At 42.2% G+C, this 13,297-nt stretch overlaps 1 protein-coding gene across 2 annotated transcripts in view; it reads left to right on the top strand.

Moving 5' to 3' along the window:
* Positions 1-11,356, top strand: part of gsg1l (gsg1-like) — a 38,565-nt gene extending 27,209 nt beyond the window's left edge. For both annotated transcript variants that reach the window (XM_086290178.1, XM_086290177.1), the window contains 3 exons: positions 3,776-3,928; positions 6,904-7,015; positions 9,840-11,356. In XM_086290178.1, the coding sequence (XP_086146304.1) occupies positions 3,776-3,928; positions 6,904-7,015; positions 9,840-10,200 (626 nt within the window). In that variant the 3' untranslated portion in view covers positions 10,201-11,356. The remainder of the gene's footprint in view (positions 1-3,775; positions 3,929-6,903; positions 7,016-9,839) is intronic.
* Positions 11,357-13,297: the final 1,941 nt, after the last annotated feature.

Genomic DNA, 13,297 nt, shown 5'->3' with positions numbered 1-13,297 from the left:
CCAGTGACCCGGTGCCATTGGCAGCCACACAGTCCAGTGCCATAACACTACCTCCGCCATATGATGTGCTCTGCTTCAGATGATGTTCTCCGTTCTCTTCTTGTTCCATCATTCTGCTATAATTTCATCATAATTTCTTCATCTTTCCAAAGATTTCTTTCATTTTTCCAGAACTCTGCCGACTCTTTAGATGTTTTCTGACTTGCCTGATCTTGAGTCTAATCCATGGTTTGCATGTTGTTGTAAAAGTTTTTTCTTTTCAGTATGAGCTGACTAATGCATTTTATTTTTATTTTTAAGAATTAACCAGTTTGTTGAGTGTGTCACATCTAAAGGTTTTCCTGCATCTTTGAGAGACTTATTTTTGTTCTTTCAGCTTACTAATGGCCTTGTTTTCTTCCACTGATATCTCTTTGGACGTTGGATTCAGAGTTCCGGTGAACACTTGAAGCCAGCTCCAGATCTTTAATCTGCTTAATTTGTCATGGAATAATGAGGGACTTGGTCTCGCTTGGCAGTGAAACTGCTTGGCTATTGTCCAATTACTTTTGGTCCTCTAAAAATGGGGACTTGTTTATAAAAACGGCTACAATGCCCGAACAGGTAGTGGAGCACTTTGGGTAAATGTCTTGAATGAAAGCTGAAAGTCTGCACTGAGGCAAAATAGGGAAAAAATGTCATTTTCCAAAACCTGGATACATTTAATAAATGAACCTAAATATTAGCCAAATTAGAGGTAATATGATTAGATAACTGGTCAGAAACTCAGTCACTGGTCAGTCTCCACCAATGGCAGAAACAGATATTTTTACACCCTTGTACAAAAGGTCATTAAATGTTTACATTAAATGTTTGGTCATTACTGATAATTTTACCGTTCGTGGAAACTCGATGCTTGAAATAAAGGGCATGGCCTTAATGGCTGACAGCTGGATGGTGAAGCGGGTGGTTATAGTTGTAGCTGGTCCTGGTACTGTGCTCACAGGCCATCCAAAAGTCTCCAGTTTCTAGGAATTTCAGGAATTAATTTGGAAGTTACTGAGCAGGCCTGTCTGTCTGTGTCCTGCTCCCATACAGTCTATGGATAACTAAGCTAGTTAGTGTTGGCCGAACACTTAGCACTCCACCCTCTCATCCAAATTTGGACACTTTCAACTCCTAAAATGTGATAAAACTGAAACCCAGTTTGATCCCAGGAGAAGACACAAATCCCTTTGGAACACTCAAACCTACCTGCTGGGGTGACAGCAGGTAAAACCAAGTATCGAGTATCAGGTTAAACTGTTACAGCAGCATTAATTCATCAGAATTTGCATTTGATGACATGAAAATGTTTTTTAAAACTCTAAAACCCAAAAAATGAAATGTATTAACCCAAGAAACTGTTGACTTCACACACCACTGACAAGCTCAGGAAAACACACACACTCGCGCGCACAGAGTAATTAAAGGTGTAATTATATCATTTACATGAGACTTGGTCTGATGAGCTGCTTCCTTCCTGTTATCAGGAAGTGTTGGTTTAGTCCTTCACAGCACATTTTATTTTCTGCCTTCAGTCTAATGAAGTCTGCTCAGTCTACTGGTGCATATTCAATAAGACAGAAACAGGGGAGAAAATTGTTTTTGGTCAATATTGTTGCACTCTGAATTCCCCCGCAGGCGGTTATACCTCTGGAATTTGTTTGTATCGACTGTGTGGAAATTACAGCGGCGGCTAATAAGAAATCAGAGAGCGTGGAGTCAAATTCGTGCGACCTGCGGGGTCACACCGGTTACAGGGTTTCGAGTCAGAGCAGCGTCTCTTGTCATCTTTCATCTCTCGCTGGGAGTTTGATGTGATTAAATAAGCGGATTGATGCAGGACGAGCTCGGAAGCATCTGAATAAAATCTGCTCGTGTGGCTGATGAGAGAGAAAGTTTCCGAGCTGCTTCTTTGTGTCAGCGTTGGGCTGTCGCTGCACATGTGCTTCATTTTCCTCCTCTCAGCACTTACACTTCACATTGGGAGAAACTCACATGAGTAGAAGACACTTTGTGCGCTGAACTGATAACTGACACAGGGCACGCTGGCCTTGCTCGTACTGGGAGATATTCATCCTGTTCGCATTTCCGGGGTGTCAGATTCTGCTGAGCCGTCAAACCTGCTCGTATCTCCACAAGCACAAGGCGTCCTTCGGCATCTGTGCCCAACGAGTCTCGCAGCACCAGCTCGTGACATATAAAGCACCGGTGCATTTAGGTTCAATTTATTCTTTATATATTTTATTATATTTTCAGGTAATAACATCTTTAGATGCTTAATAAAGTTGGCTAGATTCTGGTTTCCGCTTCAATAGCAGATGTCATATGAGTCAGTCAGGTGCTCTTTTAGTTTGACCATCAGGTATTTTTATTCATGCGTTCATGCATCCCTCCACCTTTTCCACCTGTCTGTCTACCCTAGCCATCCATCCATCCTTTACCAATTATCAGGTCCCCATTGCAGCAGAGACGTCCTGGGTCTGTCCCAGGACCTCCTCCCAGGAACACTTGACCTAGGAGGCATCCAGGAGGCACTTTAGTCAGATGCCCACGCCACCTCCTTCCTTTTGATGTGGATTGATTTAGTCTGAGATCATTCCACATGACTGAGCTCCACCTTATCTGTGTCACTGCTCGTGTGAACTGTGATGTCAGTGCACCCGATAACTGTTGTTTACTTCTAAACAACAAAACAAACAAACTAAATTTGTTGTGCTGGAATGCGAACAGGTTTCTCCTGCTTATCTGACAGCAGTCTAAGCAGAGACACACAGACTCTTCCTCTTTATCTCCATGGTGCCAATATTCAAATGATCTGTATTGGCTAAAGTGGATGGAAGTGTCGTTCCCTGACTTTAAAGCAGTGCTACCACATGAAATACACAGTCTGGCTTCTCCTTTGCAGTTGTTTGAAGTTAAAGATGCTCGTTAAGATTCATTAAGGAGTCGGAAATGATTTTTAGACCGTTTGGAAGAAATATGTCCACGTGGAGACGATGACATGGATGAAAGGTTAGCATCCTGATGCAGAGGAAACAGTAGTTGGTTGCCACCTTGCCTAGAGAAAAGAGCAAAGACAAAATTAGTGATCAATATTCCCAGTTTGGGGGTTTTGAAGCGCCGCACCAAAACTCACTGACATTCAAATTGAAAATTCAGCCTGGAGGTTGTAATTTTACCTCCTCTTCATCCTCAGCAGAGCAGAGCGGAGAGGAGCAGATAATCCTGTTTAATTCTGTGTCGTGAGGAGCTTTTTGCCTTTTTAGAAATAATACGTGTGGAGAAAAGAAGCGTGGTAGTGAGAGCGGACCCCAAGGGCAGCTTCTGCTACAGGATGACATCTCTTCTGTGCTTTAAAAATGTCATACGGTACAGCGGGGTTGTAACAGCTGTTCATCATCCTTTATAATGTCTCTCTGAGCTCTGCAGGGTTTTTTTCCCTGTCTATGACCAGAGGGCTCAAACACCTTCCTGTCCTCCTCTGGGATGATGAGAAACAAATAACCTCACCTTGTTTTGAGCTCTAAGTGCATTGTCCTCACTACAGAGGAGAGATGTGTCATTATCCGAGAATTCATCAAAGTTTCATCACAGGTTTGTGGCTTATTGGACAGCAGATGAATGAATGGCTGAAGTTGGAACAAATGGGAGACAAAGTTTCTCTCCAGCGTTTTGAGCCCTCGTAGCTTCAGAAGTCCGGGACGCATCTATGTGAGGTCTGTCTGACTGAGCGGTCTGTTGGTGTCTGTAGGCGTGCTGTGGTTGTCCGTGGTGTCCGAGGTGCTCTACATCCTGCTGCTGGTGGTCGGCTTCAGCCTCATGTGTCTCGAGCTTTTCCACTCCAGCAACGTCATCGACGGACTCAAACTCAACGCCTTCGCCGCCGTTTTCACCGTGCTGTCCGGTAAGATGCAAGTTTCCTTTCCTATTCTTCTTCTTGCGTTTCTTCTTCTTCTTCTGCTTCTTCTTCTTCTGCTTCTTCTTCTGCTTCTTCCTCCTCCGTTCTAATTCTTCTTCTGCTTCCTCTTCCTGCTTTTTCTCTTTTCCCTCATCTAACTCTTTAGTTTTTTGTCTCTTAGTCCCTCTCCTCATTTTTTCTCTTTTTTTTATTCTTCACTTCTTCTTCTCTGTTGATTTTCCTGGCAAAAGATAATTCGTGTCCAGTGAAATTTGGCATCAGGAACATCCTTTAAACACCACTGGGCATCATTTACATATATTCTGAGTATTGCTGTGAGAATCAGCAGCAGAGCGGACAGAGCCTGAGGCAGATTTGTGAGGTCGTCCAGGGTCAGAGGTTATCCCATGGCAGCCTCGGATGTGGCGGTGCCAGGGATTTTTTCCCCAATTTACGTTAAACCTCTTACACAAGAAGCTGGCGATGCGTCCGTCACTCTGCTCCTCTCAGAGGACAGCGGCACATTTTACAGCATTTATGCAGCAAACCTCTGAAGCACGCTCCCTTAATCACTTCATATCACAAGTGACACTTCTGCTCTGAATTATGTAAAAACCTCATGCTCATTCTCCACCAGGGAAAGGTAATTGACATTTTGAAAACTATTACACAGCAGAGATAAAAATCCAGGCCTTCCCTCTGCTCACGTACTCCAAAAACCAGGCGTAGCCAGCGAGGGCCGGATCTGTCTGTGGAGCTGTCAATCACACATCATTAGCTCTGATCATTTACAAAAGACACTTGATGATTTGTTCAGTTTGACCTAAAATAAGCAACAGAGGTCACAGAGAAAAGAAGCCAGGGTCATTTTGCCTCAGACTTTTTACAGCCACAGAGGTCGCCCCCTGGTGGGCACTAAATGGAATGCAGGTTTAAAGCACTTTTACATCGGCTTCACTTTTCAGACCTGCAGCTACATCTAAGGAGACCAACGTGTATACTCCACACCTGAGCCCTGCATTCTCAGGAGCCCAAAACAAACTTCTGCAAAGAGCCCCCACCCCACTGTGAGCCACATAAACTATTTATCACTGCCACAAATTAAGTTTCCCTAAAAAGTTTTCCACTTCTTCGTGCTAAATGCAATACATAATCTCACCAGCAAGTTGTGGCTCTACCCAAAGGCCTACTCGCTGTCTGAGAGCACCCAGGTGGCGTCCTGATTAGATGCCACCTATAGCGGTTGGCCTGAACCCAGCCACCTGATGAGGGCTCCCGCCTGTTTTACCAGGCTCCGCCTTTCCCCTCCCACCCAGCCAACCTTCTTCTTCAACCTTCTTCGTATACAAGGGCCAGCCAATCAGAGGAAGCTGAAAATTTAAACTGTGACTCGTGCAAATCTGCTCCAGTGGAGTTCAGGAATACAAATATGGAGTATTAAAAGTGAAGACATCAACAAACAGCTTTGATTTACTAATAAATAAATAAAAAGTAATGGTGGGTGTCTTAAAGCTGATGAATATGGAGCATAAACCCCCCCACACACACACACACACACACACACACACACACACACACACACACACGTGATTGTGATGTATAACGCCTTTGTTAATGTCACATCGACTCGTTTGCGCCGCGGCGTTTTGACTTTGTTGTAATTCTGCTGACTGATTGTGTCGCTCTCTGTAATTGATTGGATGTTTCCGAGCGCGCCCATTGATTCAATTGATTCTGTATAATGACTAATTATGATCATTACATGTGTTCTGATTCATTACTGTTGGGCTGCAGTGATTTACTGTTGTTTTTGCTTTGTGGTAATTATGGTGGCAGACTGTCTCGTGCTGAGGGTTTCTGTTGTTATGTAAGAGCAAGAAAACACACTAATGTGTCTCCAAGCCGTCCTCACAGGGTTTGAACTGACCTGGGACTAAAGAGGACTCATTAAAACAGGAATATTTAATGTGTTAAAGACATTTTGTCTAATGGTGATGCTTAAATGTGTTTATGCGTCCAGAAAAGTTTTTAAAAACTCAATTAGCCCCCCCAGAAAAAGCCTTAGAATAAATCATGCTGTTACTTGATTTACTGATGGATAAATGTGAAGCGCCTGTCTGACCCTCATTTCGTCATTTATAAAGTTCCTGAACATTAAAGTCAAACACTGGACATTAGATTGTTATTTTCTGTCCTTAACAAGAGCACTTTTATGATCATTTAGTCCCCAGTATGGAAGGACGGAGACAGCACTTATGTCACAGGTTTATTATCAGCTTAGAATAAAGTCTGTAGTGTTCATTTGTCTGACTCTGTGGGCAGTGATGCAGCTGACACACAGTCGTTCTCCTGCTCCTGATCCTGTAAAGCTTTAGACACATAACACACTGATCAGTGATCAATCATTGGTCGTGTTGTAATCAATCACAGGGATGGAAAAATGTCTGTCACAGCTGAACCTCAGAGATGAGTATCTGAGTGAAGATGAGGCTGAAATGACTTTGAGACTCTAAAACTGAACTAAAATGTACCTACTGATTGTAATCAGATTACATTTAATGTTGAAATGTGTTTACAGACTGAGATTCAGTCATTAAAAATTAAGGTCTCCACATTTCACCGAAATCAGTCTCAGCGGCTTCACAGAACCAGATCCGCCTGAACGCATTCTTCCTGCTCAAAGGGAGTTTTTCCTCCCCACTGTCACCAAGAGCCTGCTCAGAGGGGGTTGTTACAGCACATGCAGATCGGTTTCATATTATATTTAAGCAACAGTATCAGGCTGCTACCATGGCTGCACAGGGGCACTGACTGTGCTGTACGGTGTGTAAATTTGGCTCCAATATTATGTTTTGATCGGTTTGTGTCTTAAAAGCCCTTTTTAATGGTTTCCATAATGAATTTGTTCGTGTGTGTGTGTGTGTGTGTGTGTGTGTGTGTGTGTGTGTGTGTGTGTGTGTGTGTGTGTGTGCGCGCTGCAGGTCTTCTGGGTATGGTGGCCCACATGATGTACACCCAGGTGTTCCAGATCACAGTCAGTCTGGGTCCTGAAGACTGGAGGCCTCACAGCTGGGACTATGGATGGTCCTTCTGGTCAGTCCACAGCCCCCCACACACATTAACCCCTAACTAGCGTCACCCCAACATTAAACCTGTGTCCATAATAACGTTTAATGACTGTCTGTCAAAGATGTTAAAGTTCTTCATGTTATGGCTGCCAAATATTTGATATGAAGAATGGAATGTGTCTGACAGGCCACAGAGTCCATATTTATGTAAGAATTCAACAAAATGACACATAGATGTTCACAGACAGACGCATCACGTCTCCAAATACCTCGTTGTAATGACTGTTGGTGGAGGTGTGCAGCAGCCTGTCAGCAGGTGGTCTGCAGGTACGCAGGGAGCTGCTGTTAATAATTGTCTTTGCTCTCTGCTGAAAGCTGAGCTGCAGCTGCTGAGTTCCAACAAAGTCCTTTTTTGAACAGAGAGAAGAAGCGACTGTGCCTTTATAAAGAGGTGCATAAGTGATACAGATGAGCAGAAATAAAGAAGCACAAACATGGATTTCATCCAAACACGAGTAAAGCAGGACAGAAGGAGGGAAACACCTGGAACGAGAACACCTGCTCCTGTTAATAGAAAGATTTTCAGTGTTAGTCATTTAAGCGAAAGCCTCCATTTACCGCCACGAGGGAGCCATTCAGGATCGTTAAAGTGGAAAGGAGGATTAACCTCTGCTGGAACAGAAGGCCAAAACGCTCCTTCAGGATGAATGAAACGATGATGGACGCTTGATGTGCACTCAAACTTTCTGCTTAAAGCTCCACTGAAAGCAATAACCTTAATTTGATTTTAGCACGAGCAGTGTTATAGAAATAAGAGAAAACGCTTAATATGAAGACGGGAAAAAAACACAAACAAAGCAGCTCTTCATCTGCTGGCAGGAGGTCGCTGGCAGGTTTTCTAGCTCTGTGCTTTTAGAACAGTTTGTGCTGAAGACACAGAAAAGGCCGAGTGTATTTTCACGGGGAAACAACCTCTGTGTCACGTTCAGACAAACTCATCAGGACTGAGCGTAACCCCTGTTACGCCTCTACTGTGAGGATCTTCTTTATGCTTTGCAGTAAGAGGAGTCTGTTTCATTTATGTTGTTAAAGACATTATAGTCCAAATTATTTTGGATATTTTTTAATAACCCCACCACATCTACCTCTGGTTCTTTGGTTTTCATTTGAATCATATTTAAAGACAAAGAAAAATCCCCTGAGAAAAGGCAGCGGAGCTTGTGGAGGTACGGTGTGTGGCTGACGGAGCAGACATGCTCAGGAGGGATTTAGTGAGAAACAAAACTCAGGGAGGCAGTAAAAACTGCAGTTCCTCTAGTGCCCAGCAGGGGCTTTAGGAGCAAGTCCCCATAGACTCCCATGTTAAAATGTCCAACTACAGCGAAACAAACATGTTTACAGTCTGATTTAAAACAAAAAAACAAACACAGACACACACACAAAACAAAAACAAAATTGTTGAGGCTTAAAGTTGGGGGCGTGGCCTTTTTGACTGACAGGTGCTAGCTGGATGTAAAGCGATGTCCTTTTAAAACGCTTAAAAATAAACGTCTGGTGCTTGGTGTGAAAATTCAATTTCGTTTCAGTTAGTTTCTACAGAGGTTTCAAATTCATTTTTATTAGTTCAGTGTTAGTTTTAGTCTTTTTAATGATTACTGTGTTTGGAGGACATATGCCAAATATTCATTTTATACTTAATAAACATATCAAAGATTTGTCAGACTGTAATATTAAATGTTAACGAACTAAAACGTTGACTATAATAAGCTTGTAGCTCCAACAGTAATCGGGTGTAAAACTGAAATGTAATCAGTAAACAAAAGAAATAAAGAAACGGTGTCATCGACTGAGGGTAATTTATATGTTTTACGTTGCGGTGACTTGTTATATGCTTCACTGCGGTGCTATACGTGAAGATTTATTGCTGTAATTTCATATTGTTTATTTGGTTTTGCCTTTAAACAGTTTCTCTGCTTCCTCTGAGGAACAGTAATGGTTCAGTTATAAACATAATCCTACAAAAGAGAAGGAAAAGTGATTGAGTTTATAGTGTATTATCCAAATTACATCACACTATGGATTCCTGTTGTCCCAAGATAAAAAGTGATGGATTTTATGCGTCATTTTGTTTTATCTCGTGGTTTTCTTGCTCAGCGTGTTTAAAGACCTCTGCCTGTTTTTTTTGTGCTGTAGAGCATTTATTTCCCACACTGTTTGCTCAACATTAGGCTCTCCAGAGTCACCACACACTCTGAGGTAGCTGAGCATCGATCATCGTCCTGCTAACATTTGAAGGAATGAAGATGAAAAACTCAGAATTACATTTCGCGGTCGATTTGGGAACACATCGGTGTTCCCCAGCAGACCTGGAGGCTGGGGGACTGAGCTTTGATGAACAAACGATGCCCTTATTTGTTTGTGCTGAATCGAAAGATTATTTTATTTTAAATAGGAGCAAAAAAATCTATAAGTGTGCAAGTTCTCAGTCATTCGGTTCATGGTAGTTTGTGTTGGTAGAAGGTGAAGATGTTTCACCTCTCATCCAAGACGGTTCTTTAGACACAAAAGGTCAAGGGTTCCTATCGACTCCTAGTGGGCGTTGTTTCTGTCTATGTGGTCCAGATGATGGTTGGCCCACTCCTGACTATGCGAGTCGTCACATAACCCACGGTTTGAAAAGGGGTGTGGGTAGTTACCGTCACTGGAGGTTAAGGGTAAAACCACAGGCCCAATCTATGTGACCTACATAAGTCCCGTTGCCTTCTTCTTTCAAGCTTTCAAAATTCTAATTACATTGTTCCAAAGATATATTTCATACTTATTGATTTCTTCTCTCTTATTCCACTCAGCATGGCGTGGGGATCCTTCACCTGCTGCATGGCCGCCTCCGTCACCACCCTCAACTCCTACACCAAGACTGTGATCGAGTTCAGACACAAGCGGAAGCTCTTCGAGCAGGGCCTGCGTGAGGAGCAGAACTACCTGGACCAGGAAGCTTTCCACTACTTCCGGGACCGTTCACTCCAGTCCATCTCCAGCACCGTGGAGGTCTACCCCGGCCACAGCGGCACCAGAGCCGGGCTTGTTGTCGGGGGGCCCGGTGCGGGCCCCGGTCCAGGTCCCGGACCGGGACGCGGGAAGATGAGAGCGGGGTCTGCCTCAATAGACTTGGGGGAGAACACGGACTCACTGGGGGAGGAGCAGTGCTGAGTCACACATTGGAATGAGGGGATTGACTGGGTTGTGGGCGTGGCTACACGATGAGGTGAACTGCACCTTCACATGTGGACCCGGCCGCTAGTTTGTCCACTGTAACTGAAAGCAGAGGCAGAACTTATTTTCTGTTTTAAGAGGACAACTAAAAGGCAGATTAAACATGGATTACAAAAAGAAAATACAAATGTTCTCGCTGTGTGTGAAGTGAAAGTCAGTGTAAAGTGTGAGAAATAGACTGTGGGTGAAAGTAGGCGTTCTCCTGCTTATTTTGAGGTGCTGTGTGTAGTATTTTAACATCAATACATCGTCACAGTTTTGAAAAATGGTGAAAGCCTTTGCTGAATAGCGACCCTTGTAGCAAGAAGCGGAAATTACTGTGGCCCTGAAGTCCAAAACACAGAAGTATTTCAGAAAATACAAGAATGTTTTCATTAAGGTTTCTTCTTTGTTACCAGCAAACACCCTTGAACATCCTTCTTGGACTTTCTGGCAAACACAATTATGTGTCCGCCAACTGTTTAATATTATCCATGTAAAATAAAATAAAATAAAAAATATATATTTATTTATTTATTTATTAAATAAAAGATTCTTGGGAGGAATTAAAGAATTACATTAAAATTATAATAATTAAAAAAACATCATGAATAATTTATTAATCATTTATATCAAATTAATTAAGAATCAAATGTAATTGTGTTTAAAACTAGATTTCTGATTACGCCGCATCCCTCCTGAAGGAGATGGTCAAACATGACTGTTCGTGGAACTTTTTTTTTTAAAAAATCCAAGAAAAATGAATATTATCAAACTGTTGCTATGAAATGTATGAACAGCTGCATACCCTGTTATTGGACTATACACAGTATAAACGTTATTTGTGGTTTGTTCAGCAGTAACGATAATTTATTCACAGTTAATTTTTGTGTGTGTATGTGTGTGTTTTGCACCTCAGGGCCACCGCAGAGGAACATCAATATCTAATTTAGCTAACATTAGCCACATATGCTACTTGTCATATCAGACCGAGTTGTACTGCTGACGTGCTCGAGCATGTTTGTCCCCCGAGTCCACTTCGATGGAGTGCGATCGCTTTGCAGTTGGGATGGTCGTGATTTTTAAATATTCAAATAGTCATTAAAATATTTTAAAAAACGCAAATATGTTACACAACTTTCTTGTCTTAAAATTGTTTTCAACAGACACAACTGATGCAGTTTTAGAATAATTACTACTCATTATTTGTTACATTTTTTTAAAAATGTAACAAATATGTTACTTAATTACTGATTTCTTATCACTTTCTTTGTTGTGGGTGCTGGGCTGTGAACACACTTTACACCACAGGCAGTATAAAGATGAACGTAGTTACTGTGACACCACCTGTTGGTTTTTGAAGACAGAGAGGAGGTATTCCTAATACAGAAGCCCCGCCCACCTGTTGTTCAAATCTTCTTTTTTTGGTTTAAAAGTTTGTTTCAGATCTATGATGGGCGGGGCTGAGTCATGCAAAGCTGCTGTAGTAGGGTCCAATGAGCAGAAACAGCCACGCTAAATATGCAAAACATAATATTTTGAGTTCACTCCTTCCTGCGTTAACAGATGATAAATCATTAAACTACATCATCCCAGCCACATTTATTTGGCCCAGTAGTGAACAAGCCTGCAGTAGACATGCTATTAGATTAACACACTGGCTTTGTAGCTCATGTGAACTCTCGATTTTCCAGGTCAAATCAGTCCCTGGAGAATCTCCCGGGCAAGCAAGACTGCCAACCAATCAAGCATGCTCCAAGACATGCTTCTTTGTGAGCCTTGGTATCTCTTATCTGATGTAGTCTGCAGAAAGATGAGGCGAAGTTTAGCGAGAGAGAAACACAGAAACTGTGGGAAATCAAGAAAAGCTGGCCTCAGGACAGGAAGCAACAGAGATTATGATTATTTTTGGCCTGAGTCAGATTAAAATGAAATACCACACGTTGCACTTTTACAGGTCGTGTTCAGGCCACATCCTGTTGCTGATGCTGAATGTGGGGCTGGTGTTTAAACTAAAATCTTGAGCGCTGAGGGTTCAGTCCAGTCTTCTCTTTCATTTCTTTGCCTCCATCAACCACCAGCTTCCAGGACTGACAAAAGAAGCCACTGAAGAAGACCTGCAGTTTCTTGAGTCAGTGTTTGCAGATACATATGTTAAAATCTCCAACTTTACTGCAGTAATGCACATGTAACCCAGGCTTTAGGCTGATAAATTAGTCCTCCACCATCTGATCCAAATGCGGCAACTTCTGGTCCCCAAAACAGTCCACGAGTTGCCGACATTCACCTTTTTTCGATACACATGATTTTAAAAAAAAGGTGCTTTATTTTACTTGTGTGAATGAATGCACTCTATTATTTTTACTAATTACATTTATTTTTCCAAAGAAATTCTCAGTTGAATGTTAACATGTTAAATTTCACTAGGAAACACTTTATGGATAAAGATCTACTGGGTAAAAGAAGCAAGGAAACACGATGAAAACACCTCGGTACACATAAAACTGTAATATTGGAAAGTTGTGCATAAAATATCAAAGGTAACAATGTTTCTTCTGCAGAATAATGTCCATAAATTAAAGGTAGAGTGTTGATAAAACAGCTGGATAAACATTTTAGATTCAGTCATTTGCACGGATGCTAATCCGAGACTGCATCCGCTCAACTTGCCTGTTTTATAGACATGGTGAGCGCTACCGTCCTTCATCATCATCACAGCTTTCCTAACTAATGAATGTATCAAAGGAGTTATTAACAACTTTTAAAACTCCATCTTCCCTACATCACAAAAGTTAGCCAAGGTGGTTAGCAAGAAGCTCGTTTACCTGCTAATGCTAGCTGTGTGTCCATACAGCACGATCTGATATCGTCGTGTTGGTGTTGTTCCCAGATCAACATAGTAAATGTTGTTCCAGGATCAACATTGCAAGTGACCAATCAGAATGTTGTGATGTCATACTTTTGCGACTTCGGGAAAAACCGCCGTAAAACAAAAAACTGTAGTTAAGCTGCGAGAAAGCTCCTCTGTCCGCCGATCAATGGACCCTCACCCTAA

The sequence above is a fragment of the Aulonocara sp. 'chitande type north' Nkhata Bay genome, linkage group LG4 (genome assembly GCF_057382095.1).
Source record: "Aulonocara sp. 'chitande type north' Nkhata Bay isolate Kocher_YH1m ecotype deep benthic linkage group LG4, A_spYH_male_GT1.1, whole genome shotgun sequence".
NCBI classification, from domain to species: domain Eukaryota; kingdom Metazoa; phylum Chordata; class Actinopteri; order Cichliformes; family Cichlidae; genus Aulonocara; species Aulonocara sp. 'chitande type north' Nkhata Bay.
The sequence above is the reverse complement of the archived record's forward strand: the minus strand, read 5'-3'. Positions and strand labels throughout refer to the sequence as shown.